Below are 17,023 nucleotides of genomic sequence, written 5' to 3'. Positions count from 1 at the left end.
TCCCTAGGGCGTCGCCAGTCAAAGAGGCAGCTCCGGAATGAAAAGGATAAGCCCCTGCCTCCACTGCTGGCTCGAGTTGGGGGCAACATTGAGGTGAGAGCTGAGCCCAGATCCCCAAGTTCCCCACAGACAGACTGAAGTACAGACAGCTGAAAGTTGGGGCTGAGTCCCTGAGCATTGAAAGGAGCAAGAAATAAGCTCCTCGACATTCATTGTCCTTTCCCTCGCTGTCTTCATCATAGGTATTGGGATTTAATACGCGTCAGCGGAAGGCGTTCCTCAATGCTGTGATGCGCTGGGGTATGCCACCACAGGATGCCTTCACCACTCAGTGGCTGGTGCGGGACTTGAGGGGCAAGACCGAAAAAGAATTCAAGTGAGTGTGGGTGAAACAAGGCCCAGTTGAATGAAAGACTGAGACCTTGGCTATTTCTCTCTTCCTCTTGGCCCCATATGATGTAATCTTACTCAGCTGATCATCACGCTCTGAGCCACTGTATGGCTCGATTTCCTGGGGGGTGGGCTCAGTCTGTTCCACCTCCCCTCAGACGAGCCTAGAGCAAAGGCAGGGTTTCCTGCCAAATAGGAGGGGTGGTCAAGAAATAAGCCCCACCTGGGCTATCCTTGCCATACATTTACTTTCCCATGATTACCTGGCAGAGGAGCTGATGGAAGGGATGAAAATCTGACTGATGGGGCCTAAGAACAAAATAGCCAAGCCAAGGAGATGGTGGAATATAAAGAGATAAACTGATCAGGGCGTTAAGATTTGTAGGACTGATAATGTGAGATTTAGAGCAGGGAGGAGTACTAGAGGCACTCGGAGAGTTTTAAAACTCAAAGGTGAAGTAATTCCTATTGCCCCGACCCCCATGAGTGCTCTGTGATCTTTCTAAAGCTCTTCTAACCCCCTTCCCATTCCATACTCCTTAGGGCCTATGTGTCTTTGTTCATGCGCCATCTCTGTGAGCCTGGGGCAGATGGCTCTGAAACCTTTGCAGATGGGGTTCCTCGTGAGGGACTGAGTCGTCAGCAAGTGTTGACCCGGATTGGAGTCATGTCTCTTGTCAAGAAGAAGGTATCAGTCTTTCCCTCCCTCACCCAGATTGTTAGGTTGCCAGTGCTGTCCTTCCTATATCTTGTATCCTGAGTTCTGAGCTCAGATTGGTGTAGAATGAATCAGGAATTGGAGCTTCCTGTGTGCCCAGTGTCTGGAGCTGATTCTTGTCCCTACAACTCCCCCACCCACCTCAGGTACAGGAGTTTGAGCACATCAATGGGCGCTGGTCCATGCCTGAGTTGATGCCTGATCCCAGTGCAGACTCTAAGCGCTCCTCCAGAGCCTCCTCTCCTACCAAAACATCTCCCACCACACCAGAGGCTTCTGCTGCAAATAGTCCTTGTACCTCTAAACCTGGTAATCGGGTCAGGATGGTGGGAGAGACAGATGGGACCAGATTCTAGCAGTTACAGAGAATTCGAATCAGGCTGGAAAAATTTATGCCTTCTTTACTCTGCCTTTCTCCTTAGCAACTCCGGCTCCAAGTGAGAAAGGAGATGGCATAAGGACACCTCTTGAGAAGGACGAAGTGGAAAACCAGGAGGAAAATTCAGAGAAAAATAGCAAAACTGGGGAAAAGATGGAGACAGAGGTAAGTGGCAACTGCTAGCTTCCCTAAAGGAAGCAAAGGGTATTGGAGGCAGGTGTGCCTGGGAGCCTCCAGTTTATCCTGATTCTGCTGTCTTCTTCCAGACTGATGCCCCTAGCCCAACCCCATCCCTTGGGGAGCGGCTGGAACCAAGGAAGACACCGCAAGAAGATGAGGTTCCAGGGTTGCCTGGAGACATAGAGCCTGAACTTGGGTACCAGGGGGACAGAGACAAGTCAGGTGAGTCCATGTGTGATGAGGGCTTTATCCTTGGGGCTCCCTCTTCTGGGGTGAGGGGATGAGGATTACATCTTCCCTTCAATCCCCTACCCTCTCCAACAGCCACTGTGTCAACGTCAAGAGCAAGGGGGGAGGAGAAGCTGTTGGATGGACAGGAACACAGGGAGAGACCGAGGGGAAAACGGGGTTTGGGCAAGAGAGGTAATGGGTGGAAGGACTGGACATCTATCTACCAGAGGGAATTAGGGGAGGCAGAGTCTGGGGGACCAAATGCCTGGATCCCGGGTAGTTATTCCAAGAGCCAGTGTAATACAGGGAATAGTACTGGGATCTGGAAGAGGATTACCAAGGTCTGTGAGCGCTGCCCTGTCTGTCCTAGCAGAAGATATCAAAGGGGACAGGGAGCTTCGACCTGGGCCTCCTCGTGACGAGCCACGGTCCAATGGGAGACGGGAAGAGAAGTCAGAAAAGCCGCGGTTCATGTTCAATATTGCAGATGGTGGTTTCACAGGTGGGGCACCTCATTACCATTTTTCTTCGCTGGTATTTGCTAGTTTCATGGGCTTGTTACTTTGCCTGAGGCTTTCTTTTGCCCTTAATTTCGATTAAAGCTTCTAATGAATAAGCATGCTGTTCCTCATCTTGTTCTCAGACGAACTTAGGTATTCTCCTGATTCCAAATTTAATTTCCACTTTATTCTTAATTCTAACTTGTACATTATTTGTAACTAATTTTACTTTTTTTTTTTTTTGGCTTTTTGGGTCACACCCGATGATGCACAGGGGTCACTTCCTGGCCCATGCACTTAGGAATTATTTCTGGTGGTGCTTGGGGGACCATATGGGATGCTGGGAATCAAACCCAGGTCGGCTGCGTGCAAGGCAAATGCCCTACCCACTGTGCTTTTGCTCTAGCCCCCACTAATTTTACTCTTAACCCCTAATCTGGCCTTTACTTAAATTCATTTTATGAAGACCTTCGTCTTCTACCACTATTGAATACCCTGATCTAAACTTCTTTCTTGGACTGAATGTGGTCAGCAAACTCCTGATTCCTCATTCACCTACTGTTCTCTCTTCAGAGCTTCATACACTGTGGCAGAACGAAGAACGGGCAGCTATTTCCTCGGGGAAACTTAATGAAATCTGGCATCGACGACATGATTATTGGCTTTTGGCTGGGATTGTCCTGTATCCTTTGATTCAAATGCAAGGTGGGAGGGGATGGGAGCAGTGCTGGGTATGGGAGGGAAAGAATTTGGAGAGAAGGGAACTACAGAGACCAGTCCAAAACCAGGGAAGGGGTAGAGTGCCATATTTGGTGCTTTCTTGTTAGTGGGAGTTATCCTCCACCAGTGGTTTGAGTGCCACCACGACACACCTAGCAGTGCTACGGATGCTGTGTGGTGCTGGGTACTGAACCCATTGGCCCTCTACATGCCAGACATGTGCTCCAGCTCTTTCAGCTATCACCCTGGCCCCTGTGCCACACTTCGGAGTGATCAGGTCAAAAGATAGAAGAGTTCATAGCCCCAACCCGGCCTTGTATGTTCCTTGATGGTCTCCTTGTATATCTACAGCCATGGCTATGCACGGTGGCAAGACATCCAGAATGATGCTCAGTTTGCCATTATCAATGAACCATTTAAAACTGAAGCCAATAAAGGGAACTTTCTGGAGATGAAAAATAAGTTTCTGGCCCGGAGATTCAAGGTGAGGATGAGGCAGAAAGGAATATTACTGGAGCGGAGGTTGGATGAGAAGTTAAACCAAATGTTCCTGGACTCTAAGAAGGTTACCGCCTCCACAGTTGGGATGAGGGTTGAGGCCAGGGTGGGAGCTTAGCCTTGTGGTTGGCATTGTGGTCTAGTTTGGGGTAAGTTTGGGGTTTGATACTGGGCTTGTAGCAGTTTTTTTTATGAAGCCAGGATGGTTGTAAATTAGCAGTGAGGACAGTGTGGTACTCCATAACTGCCAGTAGTCCCCCCACCATCCACTCGACTGCTGCTGACCGCTCCTTCTGCATTTACTTCTCCATGCTCTCAGCTCCTGGAGCAGGCGCTGGTGATTGAGGAGCAGCTGCGGCGGGCGGCCTACCTGAACCTATCACAGGAGCCGGCACACCCCGCCATGGCCCTCCATGCCCGCTTCGCCGAGGCCGAGTGCCTGGCCGAGAGCCACCAGCACCTCTCCAAGGAGTCGCTGGCGGGGAACAAGCCGGCCAACGCTGTCCTGCACAAGGGTAAGGGCCGCGGCGGCCCCGCGCGGGGGAGGGCCCACAACGCTGCGTAAGTCTTCACCCCGCACCCCTTAAAATCTACCCACCCCTGTGACCCTTTTACCCTCTGAACCACCCCCCTCCAACCTCTAACCCCACCCTTGCATATGGCATCACTTGGTTTTTAGCCTCTAGAACTTGTGCAGCCAGTCCCATCTATGCCTGAAAGTCTTCACATTGACATTGAGGGACCTGCCCCTCCCCAGATTTTTGAGACTGCCACGTACCCTTTATTGGGTAGAATGTTACACTAAACATTTTGCCATATTGCTAATAGCACTCTTTCTGGGGCCTGACCTATTTATAGCCTACAAAATTCTTTACCCCCAACCCTACAAATCACATTCCCTTATATTTTCATTCACCTCATGAGGCAGTAACTACCTCCATCCCATGCTCTGAACCTCTCCCATGAAATTTCCCTTGGACCTTCCACCCTTCCTCCCACACCCTCTTACCCTAATAATATTAGATTCAATTCCAAAGTTCTCTAACCAGTTAATCCTACCTGATATAGTGACTGATTCCTAGCCCCTTTGATTCCTATTGTAATTCCTTATATTTGTAATGCCAACCTTTAACCCCCATCCTTAGATATTAAAATCTTAATTCTTTAGATCTTTGACACCACTTACCACTTCCCATACCTCCTTACTATTTCCTCCCCATTGTCCCCAACCCCCAAACCTCAGTCTTCCAGTATGGGATGTTCTGACAACTCCCTGCCCCCATGTTTTCCAATGTCTTCCCCATTTCCCTTTTCTCCACGTTCCTCTTCCTTTATTTCTGTCTGTCCTCTGGTAATCTGGCCTCTCTGCCTCTTTACCTCCTACTTACCACTTTTCCTAAATTACTCTCTTTTTCTGTCTGCTTCTGTCATTTTCTTGGTCTCTGGTTCTTTGGCACTGTTCTCTTTCCTTCTCTGACTGTATCTGATTCTTCATCTCTTTTCCTGGCTCCATCTTTCCCTTTCCATCTTTCTCTTGCCCTTCTTTCTCCGTGGCCCGGGCCCCAGTTCTGAACCAGCTGGAGGAGTTGCTGAGCGACATGAAGGCAGACGTGACCCGCCTGCCAGCCACGCTGTCCCGAATACCCCCCATCGCAGCCCGCCTTCAGATGTCCGAGCGCAGCATTCTCAGCCGGCTGGCCAGCAAGGGCACGGAGCCTCACCCCACACCGGTAACCCTCTTTCCCCCTAACTTGTTTTCCCTATTGGAACTCCTACACACATACAAACACGTCCATCAGCATCCTATACAATATGGAAAACAACTTGCTCGAACACACCACGCTTGAGTCTCCCTTGCCTGTATGTTACCTCCCTTAGTAGTTCTTAAGTTCAGCCCATAATATCTCCCGTACAGCTTCCTTAACTCTCAGAGGCTATAGATTCTCTGACTTCCACTTACTTTTCTGTTCCAGGCCTTCCCCCCGGGTCCCTACGCCACACCTCCGGGGTACGGGGCAGTCTTCAGTGCCGCATCCGTAGGGGCCCTGGCCGCCGCAGGCGCCAATTACAGCCAGATGCCTGCAGGGTCCTTCATAACAGGTCAGCTGGTGGCTTCCTGCTCCTTATGCTCCCATTCCTCCTTTTCCAAGTTTCATCCATGCTCAGCTACCCTTTTACTGCTTTACTGCTTCAGCCCATCACATTTCCTTGGAAGTAGCCCGTGTTTTGTGAGGTGAAATTGCCTGGGCTTTGTTCTTCCCTTCCCTTTTTTGGTTTCCTCTATTTTTTTTTTCTTTTTTTAAGTATCTGGGCCACACCTGGAAGTGCACGGTGGCTACTCCAGCTAAGTATTTAGGTCATATCTGGTGGTGCTCAGGGGATCTTGTGGTGCTGGGTTCGTTGAACCTGGGACTTCCACATGCAAAGTATGAGAGCCCTTAGAGCTAGTTCCCTGATCCTCCAATCCCTTTAATTCCATTTCCATTCCCATCATTAGAAATCTCATCCAAGACCTCATTGACTCTGTCATGTGGTATCGCTATCCCAAGCCTACATTTTACTTAAAGGAAATCAGAAGGGGGGGGTGGCATATAGTGAGAGTTGGAATGTGTATTCATCATATTCCATGGGGGCAACACGGGGGTAATCTCAGGGAGAGGATCACAGTGAGAGAAATCTCACTAACTTCTCTCTCATACCCTGGAAACTTGGAAGCAGCATGAAATGACCTATTTTATAGCCAGAAAGCAATCGTTGGGACCGAAGTAGGGATTGATCCTTCCTTACTCCCTTCCTAAACAGCCGCCACCAACGGCCCTCCAGTGCTGGTGAAGAAGGAGAAGGAAATGGTGGGGGCATTGGTGTCAGACGGGCTGGATCGGAAGGAGCCCCGAACCGGGGAGGTGATCTGTATAGACGACTGACTGGATCCCATGCCTGCTCTTCAGCCAGGCCGCGTCCCCGAGGCCGACCCCCAGCTCAGGCTCTGACGCCTGCTGCCAATCCTCCACCTTCCCCACCCCTTGGGCCACCACTGGGCTAGTAGCCCCTGTACCCCTCTACAACTCTTCTCTTCAAGAAGGGCCTGTTGTCTTTGTTCACTCCCCTGTACCTTTCCCACCATGCTTTGAAGGCAGTGTCGGTGAGAAGAGGTCTGAATAGGGAGGTGGTTATAGCAGGGCCTTCCAAGTCCCTTTGTCCCCTGCCGCCAAACGTACACAGCTTCCTAATAAACGGTTGTGGGGAGGAATGAGGTGAAGCCTCCCCAGTCTTTATTCCTGCAATGTAAGCTTCATCTCCTGCAGAAGTGGGGTATTAGCCTTGCTTGGCCTTCAGAAACTTTGGTGGGGAAAAAGAACTCCGAAGAGAGAAGGGGGACTTTAGAGAGGAATGAAGTGAGTCCTGGGAGGGGGAGGAAGGGAAGAGGAGGGGTGGCTGCATGTTTCTTCCCCTACCTCTCCCCAAATAGAGTGGAGCAGCTACAAGGGAGGGAGTCAATTGCTGTTCTGCCTAAGAATAAAGGCGCCATTCACTGGCTGTTACCTCCTTCGTACTGGCATCTTGTGTTGGGAATTTCCCCCTCCCTGGGGAACAAGGATAACCCCCCCAACCCCCAAGGATATTGAGTGATATTCCCTCAAGCCAAAGAGGAGCCCTCCCAATCTGTCCTAGGGACTGAAATAACCTAGAAAGAGTGGGAGGCAACAACAGGCCAATTGTGGACTCCCCTAGTTCTGGAGCTCAGGTTCTTGGAAGACTTCTACCTTCCATCCTGAAGGCCAGGATAAGGACTGAATATGAGTGGTTCAGGCGGGGGGTGGGGGGGTGGGGGGACGGGGGGCCTATTGGCGGGGGGAGGGGGGAGACTACCTTGTCTTTGGGACCAGAGCAAAACAGTGGAGGGCAGATTGGAGAGAGACGGGCACACGGTCCTCTCCAGGAGGGGCCAGGAGAGTGGCAGTTTGCATGGCGAACCCCCCACTTCCTCTTCACTGCCCCTTCACTTTCTTGCTGCCCCCTTCCTGGTCTCTTTACACCCATTCCTGGTCTGTCCCAATCCCCTCTTCTGTATCAGGTTTATTGGTTGTACATATAAATTATACTTTCCTTTCCGTGTGTTGTTGGTTTTTTTTTTTTGAGTAGGGGAATTCTTTATTTGGGGGGCGGGGGGGAGATAAGAAAGGGTATTGCTTTCTGTCATTTCATAGTACCCATTTTTTCTCTTTTAAAAATCTTGTGACTTTTCCTTATTCTTATTTCTTGGGTCAACTACTAAACCTCCAAGGCTCTCCCAACCCCTGTGTGTAAAGCTCAGTGTAGAGAAGGCTGGTGAACCGCGGGATCCCTAGCTGGGCCCAAGGCTGAAATCAGAGAGACAGCATGGCTCATTGAACAGAAGGGAAGTGGGAGAGACAACTGATGAGATTCAAAATTGCTTTCCACTTACCCTTTGGTCCTTTCAAACTACAAATTGCTCAGTCCCCCTAGGAGTCAGTAGAGGTCACTATAGCCCCATGGGTTCAGTTCCAAGAGTGTAGGACACAGGCTTTTTTTTTTTTTTTTTTTTCCCTCATGGGGCTGAGGTCATATCTGCACAGGCTGCCAAAGATCTGAAGTGTCAGACACTTGAGATATATTGCTCACAAGCAGAGCTCTATGGATGAGAGACACCAGAACTTAATTTGAGACAAATTAAGAAAAGATTAAAAAATTTATTGAATAAATACTGTACAATAGCACTGGCTCTGTAAATAGCAGCCATTCATTAGTCATTGTTCTCATACAGTTTACATTTTAATGAAGGATATTTACAACACGAGAATAAAAAGCAATGGAAACTGCCATACAGCCCTGGTGAGGAAAGGGTCCACGCTGGGTAGAATGCTGAGGAAGAACCCTCAAACGAAGAAACATTCAAGTCAGAGAGAAAAATGCCAAAACACTGATTATAAAGCCTGAAGTTTAGACTTAAAAGTTCACACTTTTGACTCAGGAAAATGCAATACAATAAACAGGAAAATACAAAGAATTTAGATTTCTTCAGTAACAGAATATTACTTTAGAACCTTTGATAAGGTTCATCATTTATTCCAGTTTCTCAACTGGGGGCCCCCAGGTGAAAATTCCACAAATGAGTGGCCACAGCCATGATTAGGGAGCCCACAGTTAGGATGGGGCATCCACCGGAAGGAAACAAGAAAGACTGAAAGTGGGTCACAGTCTGAAAAGATTGAGAAACACTGATTTATACCAACTGTCTTTCTTTGGAAGGGTGGGAGAGGTCACATGTGGTGGTGCTCAAGACCTACTCCTATCGCTATGCTCTGGGATTACAGCACCTTGTAGCTGTTCCACTCTGAGCCTTGGCAGGGCTTGGGGGCATATGTGATACCACGGATCAAACCTTAGATGGCTGTGTGCAAGGCAAACATCTTATCTTCTGTACTGCAAGTGGCATTTTGACAGATGAGGTACCCTCAGCTGTGCTTGGGACTATGAGTACCTGGGAACAGCCTGAGGCTCCAGCATGTCAAGTATGTGCTTTGGTCCTTTGAGTCATCACCCTGGCCCCTTATCATCTGTATCCCACCAAGACATGGTAATGACCTAGAGTCTAGGACCTGAAACAATGCTTGATTTCTTTTCTTTTGGATTTTTGGGCCATATATCCAGTGATGCTCAGGGGTGACTTAACTCCTGTACTGTCGCTCAGCTTTTTTTTTTTTCTATGTGAACACGCCATCTGGGATTCTTGTTAAAATACAAATTCTGATCAAGAGACTCAAGTCAGTTTCTGAAATCCTGCATTCCAATAAGTTCCCAGTGATACTGCTGCTGCTAGTCCCTGATTATAACTATACTAATGTAAGACATTTAGAGGATTTAACAATGGAAACCATGGCATAAAATACCTGACTTCTGATTATGGAACACAAGTTTAAAATTGTGTAATTTTTTCAATAGTATGTTCCTGTGATGTAAAGATCACCCAAGATATCAAAAGTTTAGAACCTCTGAGGGCTAGAGAGATGGTATAAGGGTTAAGGCACTTGCCTTGCACATGGCTGACCCTGGTTTGATACTCAACACCTCATACAGTCTCCTGAGCACCACCAGGTATGGTCCAAAAACCAAAAAATAAACAAAAATTTAAAAGTTTAAGGGGGCTGGAGTAATAGTACAGCAGGTAGGGCTTGTGGTCAACTGGGTTCAACCCCTCGTACTGTATATGGTCCCCTAAGCCCATCAGGAGTGATCCCTGAGTAGAGAGTTAGGAGTAACCCCTGAGCACCGCTAAGCGTGGCCCAACCCTCTGCTCCCAAATATTACAAAACAGAAAGATAAGTACTTTAAGGCCTACAATTGTTTGGTCCCTTTACCTCTTATTCTTTTGTTTTTGCGTTTTGGACCACACCCAGCAATGCTCAGGGGTTACTCCTGGCTCTGCACTCAGGAATTACTCCTGGCAGTGCTGGGATGCTGGAAATCGAATCTGGGTTGGCCATTTGCATGGCGAACTCCCTACCCACTGTGCTATGGCTCCAGCCCCACCTTTTAAATCTTGATGATGCCTCATAAATGCCCTCATAAGAAAAAGAAGACTTGCAATAGTTTTAGAAACATAGTACTGGGTTAGGGGGAAAGGTAAGTATACCTGTACCGAGAGGATAATAACACTTTTTTCAGCCAGCTCAGCACATGCTAGAAAAATGAAGTTAACACATGAAAACTACCCTTTCCATCTATTAAAAAAAAATAAATAAAGGCACGGACACAGAATTGCTATTGCTCCCACACAGAGCTGCCCTGGACAAAAGCCAAAATCACAGCTACGGAAAGTCTGCCATCTTCCCATGGGAACATAGTGTGTTTCAAACATTCTTGGCCACTCCGGGATGGAGTGTAAGAAGTGAATTCAGAAGTCTGGCACAGTCAGTAGATTGGGGGGAGAAGTCGCCTAGGAGTCTCCCTAACTTAACATCAACAACCTTCCTGCCATTTTCTCCTGCCCTTGGCTCAACTCCCTCATCAGTGTCAATGCATGCTGTGAGGGGGTAGTTCTGGCATCTGGCATCTACGTCCAGGACCGCAGCTCCCACCTTCCTTGGGCCTTTAGCTTCCCGGGTCCTCCATCACAGCGTGCAGCGGGTCATGTGAGCCAAGTCCTTGATCTCCGGACAGTACAGCACTAGGGGAAAAAAAGATCGGGAAAGGGGATGAAAGCGTCGCGCCCTGCCTTCCCGGGCGCCGCTCCCGCCCCCGCCCTGACCGTGGGTGGCCGCTCCTCACCGTGGCAGGGCAGCGGCCGGCGCCACCGCCTCGAGGAGGCCTGCAGGGCGCCCCAGACCCGCCGCAGCGCGCGCCAGCCCGCGCTCCTGGGTGTCGCCGCCGCGTCGCTGCCGTCGGGGGCATCGTCGCTCCCCGCCTCGGCGGCATCGCTGGCGGCCGGCGCCTTTTTCTCCAACCGCGACCAGACGTCGGGGTCGATCGCGAGGTCCGCGACCCCGCCGCGCGGGAGCGGGGTGGGCGCGCGGCAGAAGGGGCACGTGACGACGCGGCGCAGGCGCACCACGCGCGCGGCCGCCCCGGAGCCGTCGCCGCGCGCCGCCAGCTCGCGCAGACAAGCGGTGCAGAGCGTGTGACCGCAGCGGGCGCGCGCCGTGCCGGGCAGGCGGCGGGGCGCGCGGCCCTCGAGGTTGAAGGGCAGGTAGCAGATATTGCAGTCCAGCTCGTCCCGCTCGGGAAGAGAGGGCACCCTCATCAGGATCTGCATGGTCCGGTTGCGGCGGCGGGGCGTCGCTCAGAGTAAAAGAGCTGCTAATCCTCCTCGTGGCGTGGGTCGGCTTTTGGGGCTCGCGCCGCGCTTTCTTGCCCCTTTTAACAGAGAGCCCCCGCCCCTTGAGACGTCTGACAGTGGTCAGAACGTGACCGGGCCGCTCCCTTTTATGGCATGCGTGGAGGCGGTGGAGGCGGGAGGCCTGGAATGTTAGCGATGGCAAAGCTAGGGAGGTGGCCCAAGTGATACTAGGATCTGGGCCGTGGGAGGCAAACCACCCCGTGGTTCCTCCACACCTTTCTTCGTCCTTTAACTCAAAGTAACACGCCTTGCTTCTACTGTGTACAAATCCCCAGGTCTCTTTCTGCTCCCCTGCCCTCAGCCTCTGGAGCAGGTGTTCCCACGCTCCCATTGCTTCAGCACTTCATTTCACAACCCCAGTGAAGACGCTCCTTCTGCCCAAGCTTTCGTGGGAGGTCTTGACATTGGAACTAATGATGTCTAGCAGTGACTCATTCTTTCCTCAGTTCTCCTTACTATAATACATATTTGTTCTCTCCAACTGCACAACTCCTGCTGGCATCTCAGCCTAAGGAGAGACCTAGATCCCAAGAACCGTGGCTTTAGGTATGTTGGGAATCCTTTGCTTCAGGAATGGCCAGGCCCGGACACCCACACATCATGATGATTTCAGCAAAGCAGCCCAGCATGAATTCTGACTCAGGGGTCTGACTTCCCCCACAGGTAAACAGGATCTAATACTCAGCCCACATTCCCTCATTAGACCACACCTAGCCCCAGCTGCCTTCTGCCTCTTTTCCTGGACCTGCAGGCCAGGTTCTGTTGTGGCGGTTCATAGCACAGATTAAAGCCAACTGGCTTGAGTTCAAATCCACCACCATGTACTAATTGGAACATTTTGAGCAGCTTCCCAGACTTTGGTTTCCTCATCTATACAACGTGGATAATAACAGGATTGAATGAACTTTTATATGCAAGATGCTTAGAATGTTGTAAACATCAGGTGAATATAATATTTTTATTATCCTGTCTACCCAGGCTATACTGTGTTCAATAAACCTCTCAGTACCCAGCATTTCAGCACTCACTTTCTTGGTCAATACATGTCATGACCATATAATTTGTAGATTATAGTAAACAATCACATGTTAATATTGCTTTTTAAGTGTCTTTAAAACTTTACAGGGTAAGTTTTATAAGGTGTACAATCATTATTTGTTTAACATATAATTCTCTTTTTATTTGTTAAATTTTGTCACTGTTGTTATGAGGACCACACCAGGCAGTGCTTGGGTTTGTGCTCTACCATTTAAGCCACATCCCTGGTCAAAGGCATGTCATTCTTTCTAAGCAAAGAATTTGTAATCTTTTTCTTGGGGGGTTACATCACTGAGCTACACCAGTCTATTCAGAGCATACTTCTGGCTCTGTACTCAGTGGCGCTGGGGATTTAACATGGCCAGACTTTATGCAAAACACATGTTTTAACCCTCCATACATTTCTCTAGCCCCAATGAGTCTGTGTTGTATTATTTTCATGCTCACTTGAGAAAGCTAATTCCTTTGATGCTGCATAATTCAGCACCTTTTTAATAATCTTGCCTTTGGAAAAGTGTTGAGAGATCTCATATTTATATGTTTTCCCATGGTGTTGAATCTTTTAGGGCATCTCTGATTATATAAACACTACCAAAATGTTTGCTAGTCAAGGCTTCCAAGCCCAAGACCCAACTTTCAAGGTTCTTGTTCAACTCAATTATTTATCTTCAAGAAGCCAAACAACATGATCTACCTGAACAAATGTGCATTTAAGTGTTTCTTTTCTTTTTCTTTACCCAACTCCAGATCCTAGATATGATCCTAGGTCTCCTCCTCTTATCTTCTCATACCAACTTATCACCAGTCTCAAGTTATTATGCCTCCTAAATATTACTCTGATTTACCGATTTTTCTTCATCTCTAGCACATCATCACCCTAGTCCAAGCTGCAGTCATTTCTTGCTTAGGTTCTAGTAGAACCACGTTTCTCAACTGGGGGCCATGTGAATCCCACCAGCCCCACCCAGGATATTCCAAATGGGCAACAGGTGAAAAATGCATAAATGAGGAGCCATGGCATGAAAGTAGGTGTTCAACCAGTAGGGGTGGAGGCACAGGAAGGAAAGAAAGCTGGAAGGGCGCCATGATTGGAGGAGGGTTGAGAAACACTATTGTGGAAGCATCTTAACCAGCCTGTGCAAAGATATTCTGACTTTCTACAGTCTTCTCTCTGCACTCTTCCAAATCCAACCATATTCTACTTACCATTCCCATTTTAAATAACTTAATGCAGTGATACTTGATAGTCTCAAGTTCCTATGCAATATGATGTTGATGCTTCTCCTATAAATACTGGAGTCATAGGGGAGCTGGGAGATAACTCTGGATAGAGCATCTGCCTTGCAAACATGAAGCTGTGAGTTTGGTCCCTGGTCTTTCCTGTGTGTGTTGAGCATGATCCTGGCAGCTCTGCTGTTTGTGCCTAGCAGCTCTGAAACAAGCAGTTTCAGGCTTCACAAGGATACAACCCAGGACAAGCATGACAACTAAAAGATGTGCAAGAACCACAACCAGGAAGCACCATGGTCAAATAGGTCAGCAATACAACCTGATGTACCACTTCACAACTAAGCTTATGTGGGACTCCTGTTGTCACAAAAATACCAACAGAGGGAGAATAGGGGAGATACAATTAAAAACAATAAGGCCGGGGAAGAGAGCTAGGAGAGGGTAAGAAGGCTAGAGCCCTGGGTTGGATTCTTGCCACTACATGGTCACCCATGCTCTGCAGATAATGATCCCAGAGCACTGATTGGTGTGGCCCAGAAACAAAATAATTTGGGTCTAGGGTCCAGGGCTGTGGCTCAGAGATATGTCTTGCCTGCCTTCCCTCATCACCCCACATTACCAAGTGCAGTCCCTGGCACCACCATTGTGATCCCTGGCACCACAATAAGTATGCAACCTTCAGTCATCACACAATATAGGGAAGGGAAAGAATAAAAGAAAGTATCAGGATCTTTTCCCTGTGCTTTGATTGGTTTTCGTTTTGTTTTGGGGCCACACCTGGCTGTGATAAAAGCTCTCTCCTAGTTCTGTGCTCAACTATCAATCCTGGTAGTTCTCAGGGGATCATATGGAATGTCAGGAATCAAACCTGGGTCAGCTGCATACAAGTGCCTTACTTGCTTTATTGTCTCTCTAGCCTTCTCTGCTTTGAATCTGGAAACCCTATGACTTGGGTTAATGTGGCATGACTAATGTGTGAGTTCTAGATTCTTGTCCTTCAAAGGCCTTGTAGCTTCTGTCTTTGTCCTTTTGGAACACTGCCCTGGGACCACCATGTAAGGGAATTTACTGGCCTGCGGCCTGCACTAAGAACCAAACATACCAGTGATGCCATCCTAGATTGTCCTGCTTTGTTAATTTGTTCTGCTTTATTAATTTACATTCATGAGAACAGGTTGAAACAGGAAACCCCCACCCAGTTTACAGAATCATGGGGAAAATATTTGTTTCGGGGTGGGGGGGCAGGGAGATAGTACAACTGGTTAGGTGTTTGCCTTGCATACTACTGACCGGGGTTTAATCTCTGGCATCCTATATGGTCCCCCGAGCATCACCAGGAATAATCCTGATTGCAGAGTCAGGAGTAACCCCTGAGCAATGCCAGATTTGGCCCAAAAACAACAACAAAATTGTTTCAGGGCTGGAGAGATAGCCGAGGGGGCAAGGCACCTGCCTTGCATATGGCTAACCTGTGCTCCATCCCTGGCACCCCTTATGGTCCCTCAACCCTACCAGAAGTGATCCCTGAGCCAGGAGTAAGCCCTGATGGTAGGAGCAAAGCTAGATAAGTGAGACAGCTGGATGTGACCCAAAACCCTAAAAAGAAAAATTTGTTTCAAGTCACTAGATTTAGGTGGGGATAGAATAGCAAATTAGGGCCCAGAGAGGTAGCACAGCAGGTAGGGCGTTTGCCTTGCACGTGCCAGACCTGGGTTAGATTCCCAGCATCCCATATGGTCCCCCAACACTGCTAGGAGTAATTTCTGAGTGCAGAGCCAGGAGTAACCCCTGAACATCGCTGGGTGTGATCCAAAAAGCAAAAAAAAAAAAAAAAAATCAATAAACTAGAGTGTTTCCTACTGTCCATAGGAGAAAGATACTGTTCTAAAATGCCCTAGTCATTCCAGTGTGTTCTGAAACCACCCATGTCTCACCTGTCTGCTTCAGCTAGGTACTCTGAGGCTTTTAATTTGCACTCTTTCTGGTACAAGGATTTTGAGTATGCTATTCCCCTAGCTCTTCTACCCTACCTAGCTTTCGCCTAGATACAGAAACTCATTGTCACTTCAGTGCAACCTTGCCATGTCAAATACCCGATGTGACTTTGCTAACACTACATATTTTCCTCTGAGTTTGGAGTGCTTTGTCTCTTCCATATGTAAGGTCCAGAAGCTTGTTCGCCTTTGTGTTTTTGTGCTATAACCCTATTAGTAATCAATATATAAGTAATCTGAACTATATCCCTGACTGATCAATACTTTACAATTTTTGGTTGGGAAGGGGTTTGGGTCACACATGGTAGTGTTCAGGGACTACTCCATATGGCTGTGGAGTGAAGGCTCACTTATGGGGACCTGCCTGCCTCGCTAGTTTCTCACCCTGCAGAGGGTCATTATTACCAGTACTGGTCATTTCCTCCAGCTCATGTTCCATGACTGCAGAATGCTGACTCCCTGGTCACGATGGATTCCTAACTCCCAGAGGGTTTTGCTGAGTTGGACTGCGATGCCTATGTGTAAATTTGGGAATGGCTAGGGTCAGAGGGGACACAACCTCACTCTGTAGTGTGGACAGTTCCGGATATCCCCGGGCTGTTGTGGGACAGGCTGGATCTCCTGGACTTGTCTTTTTTTTTTTCCTTTGCTTTTGGGGTCACATCCAGTGATGCACAGGGATTACCCCTGGCTCATGCTCTCAGGAATTACCCCTGGTGGTGCTTGGGGGACCATATGGGATGCTAGGAATTGAACCCGGGTAGGCCGCATGCAAGGCAAATGCCCTACCTGCTGTGCTATCACTCCAGCCCCACCTGGACTTGTCTTAACCCTGAGCTGACCTTCACCCTTGGGGTCCATTATTCCCTTCAACCAACTCTTCAAAATCATTAAACAAGTTTCCTTCATTCTTAGAAAAAGAAAAGATTGAATCTAGTCCTCCCATATGCAAAGCATACAATCAGCCCACTTCTTAAAATTAATGAACAAAGATGAATAAATGTGACAATAAGCAATGGTTTTTGGTTTGTGTGTGTGTGGTTTTTGAGCCAGTGGTGCTCAGGGTTTACTTCTCTTCACTCAAGGGGTCATTCCTGGTGGGGTAGGGGACCATATGGGGTGCCAGGGATGGAGCACAGGTCTGCTGCATGCAAGGCAAGTGCCCTACCCAGCCCAAAAAAGGTTTCTAAGTTGCCTCTGAAAGTAATTCTAAGAGATTTTTTTTAGTGTTTTGAGCAATGGGGCAGCACCATTAAAATAAGTGCATTATTTTTTGTTATTTTTTGC

The 17,023-nt window shown here is 48.5% G+C and overlaps 2 protein-coding genes and 1 non-coding gene across 8 annotated transcripts in view; 2 read left to right on the top strand and 1 right to left on the bottom strand.

The window, feature by feature from the left end:
• CHD3 (chromodomain helicase DNA binding protein 3) overlaps positions 1–7,728 on the top strand; it is a 29,840-nt gene extending 22,112 nt beyond the window's left edge. For 4 of the 6 annotated variants that reach the window (XM_055133365.1, XM_055133366.1, XM_055133367.1 and 1 more), the window contains exons 27-39: positions 8–93; positions 243–376; positions 934–1,078; positions 1,255–1,417; positions 1,531–1,652; positions 1,754–1,889; positions 2,272–2,400; positions 2,972–3,080; positions 3,470–3,602; positions 3,936–4,177; positions 5,183–5,346; positions 5,590–5,716; positions 6,419–7,728. In XM_055133365.1, coding sequence (XP_054989340.1) covers positions 8–93; positions 243–376; positions 934–1,078; positions 1,255–1,417; positions 1,531–1,652; positions 1,754–1,889; positions 2,272–2,400; positions 2,972–3,080; positions 3,470–3,602; positions 3,936–4,177; positions 5,183–5,346; positions 5,590–5,716; positions 6,419–6,659 — 1,931 coding nt within the window. In that variant the 3' untranslated portion in view covers positions 6,660–7,728. The remainder of the gene's footprint in view (positions 1–7; positions 94–242; positions 377–933; positions 1,079–1,254; positions 1,418–1,530; positions 1,653–1,753; positions 1,890–2,271; positions 2,401–2,971; positions 3,081–3,469; positions 3,603–3,935; positions 4,178–5,182; positions 5,347–5,589; positions 5,717–6,418) is intronic. The other 2 variants (XM_055133369.1, XM_055133368.1) reach the window with 1 other exon arrangement.
• LOC129404070 (small Cajal body-specific RNA 21) lies at positions 500–637 on the top strand. The gene has a single exon (XR_008629668.1). It is a non-coding gene; the product is annotated as a small Cajal body-specific RNA 21 (non-coding RNA).
• Positions 7,729–8,299: 571 nt separating the features above from the next.
• On the bottom strand, positions 8,300–11,390 carry RNF227 (ring finger protein 227). The gene is made up of 2 exons (XM_055131656.1): positions 10,907–11,390; positions 8,300–10,805 (listed from the first exon to the last, which is right to left on the bottom strand). The coding sequence occupies exons 1-2, from the start codon at positions 11,388–11,390 to the stop codon at positions 10,750–10,752; spliced, it is 540 nt and encodes a 179-aa protein (XP_054987631.1). The 3' UTR covers positions 8,300–10,749.
• Positions 11,391–17,023: the final 5,633 nt, after the last annotated feature.

The sequence above is a fragment of the Sorex araneus genome, chromosome 3, assembly GCF_027595985.1.
Source record: "Sorex araneus isolate mSorAra2 chromosome 3, mSorAra2.pri, whole genome shotgun sequence".
NCBI lineage: Eukaryota > Metazoa > Chordata > Mammalia > Eulipotyphla > Soricidae > Sorex > Sorex araneus.
Note: the sequence above shows the minus strand (reverse complement) of the source record. Positions and strands in the feature narration are given on the sequence as shown.

Excerpts from the sequence above, each read along its gene's own strand:
- RNF227 (XM_055131656.1), bottom strand. The coding sequence starts at position 11,390 with ATGCAGATCCTGATGAGGGTGCCCTCTCTTCCCGAGCGGGACGAGCTG. Across the intron at positions 10,806-10,906 it reads CCGGCCGCTGCCCTGCCACG|TGCTGTACTGTCCGGAGATC; the intron begins GTGAGGAGCGGC and ends TTTTTCCCCTAG.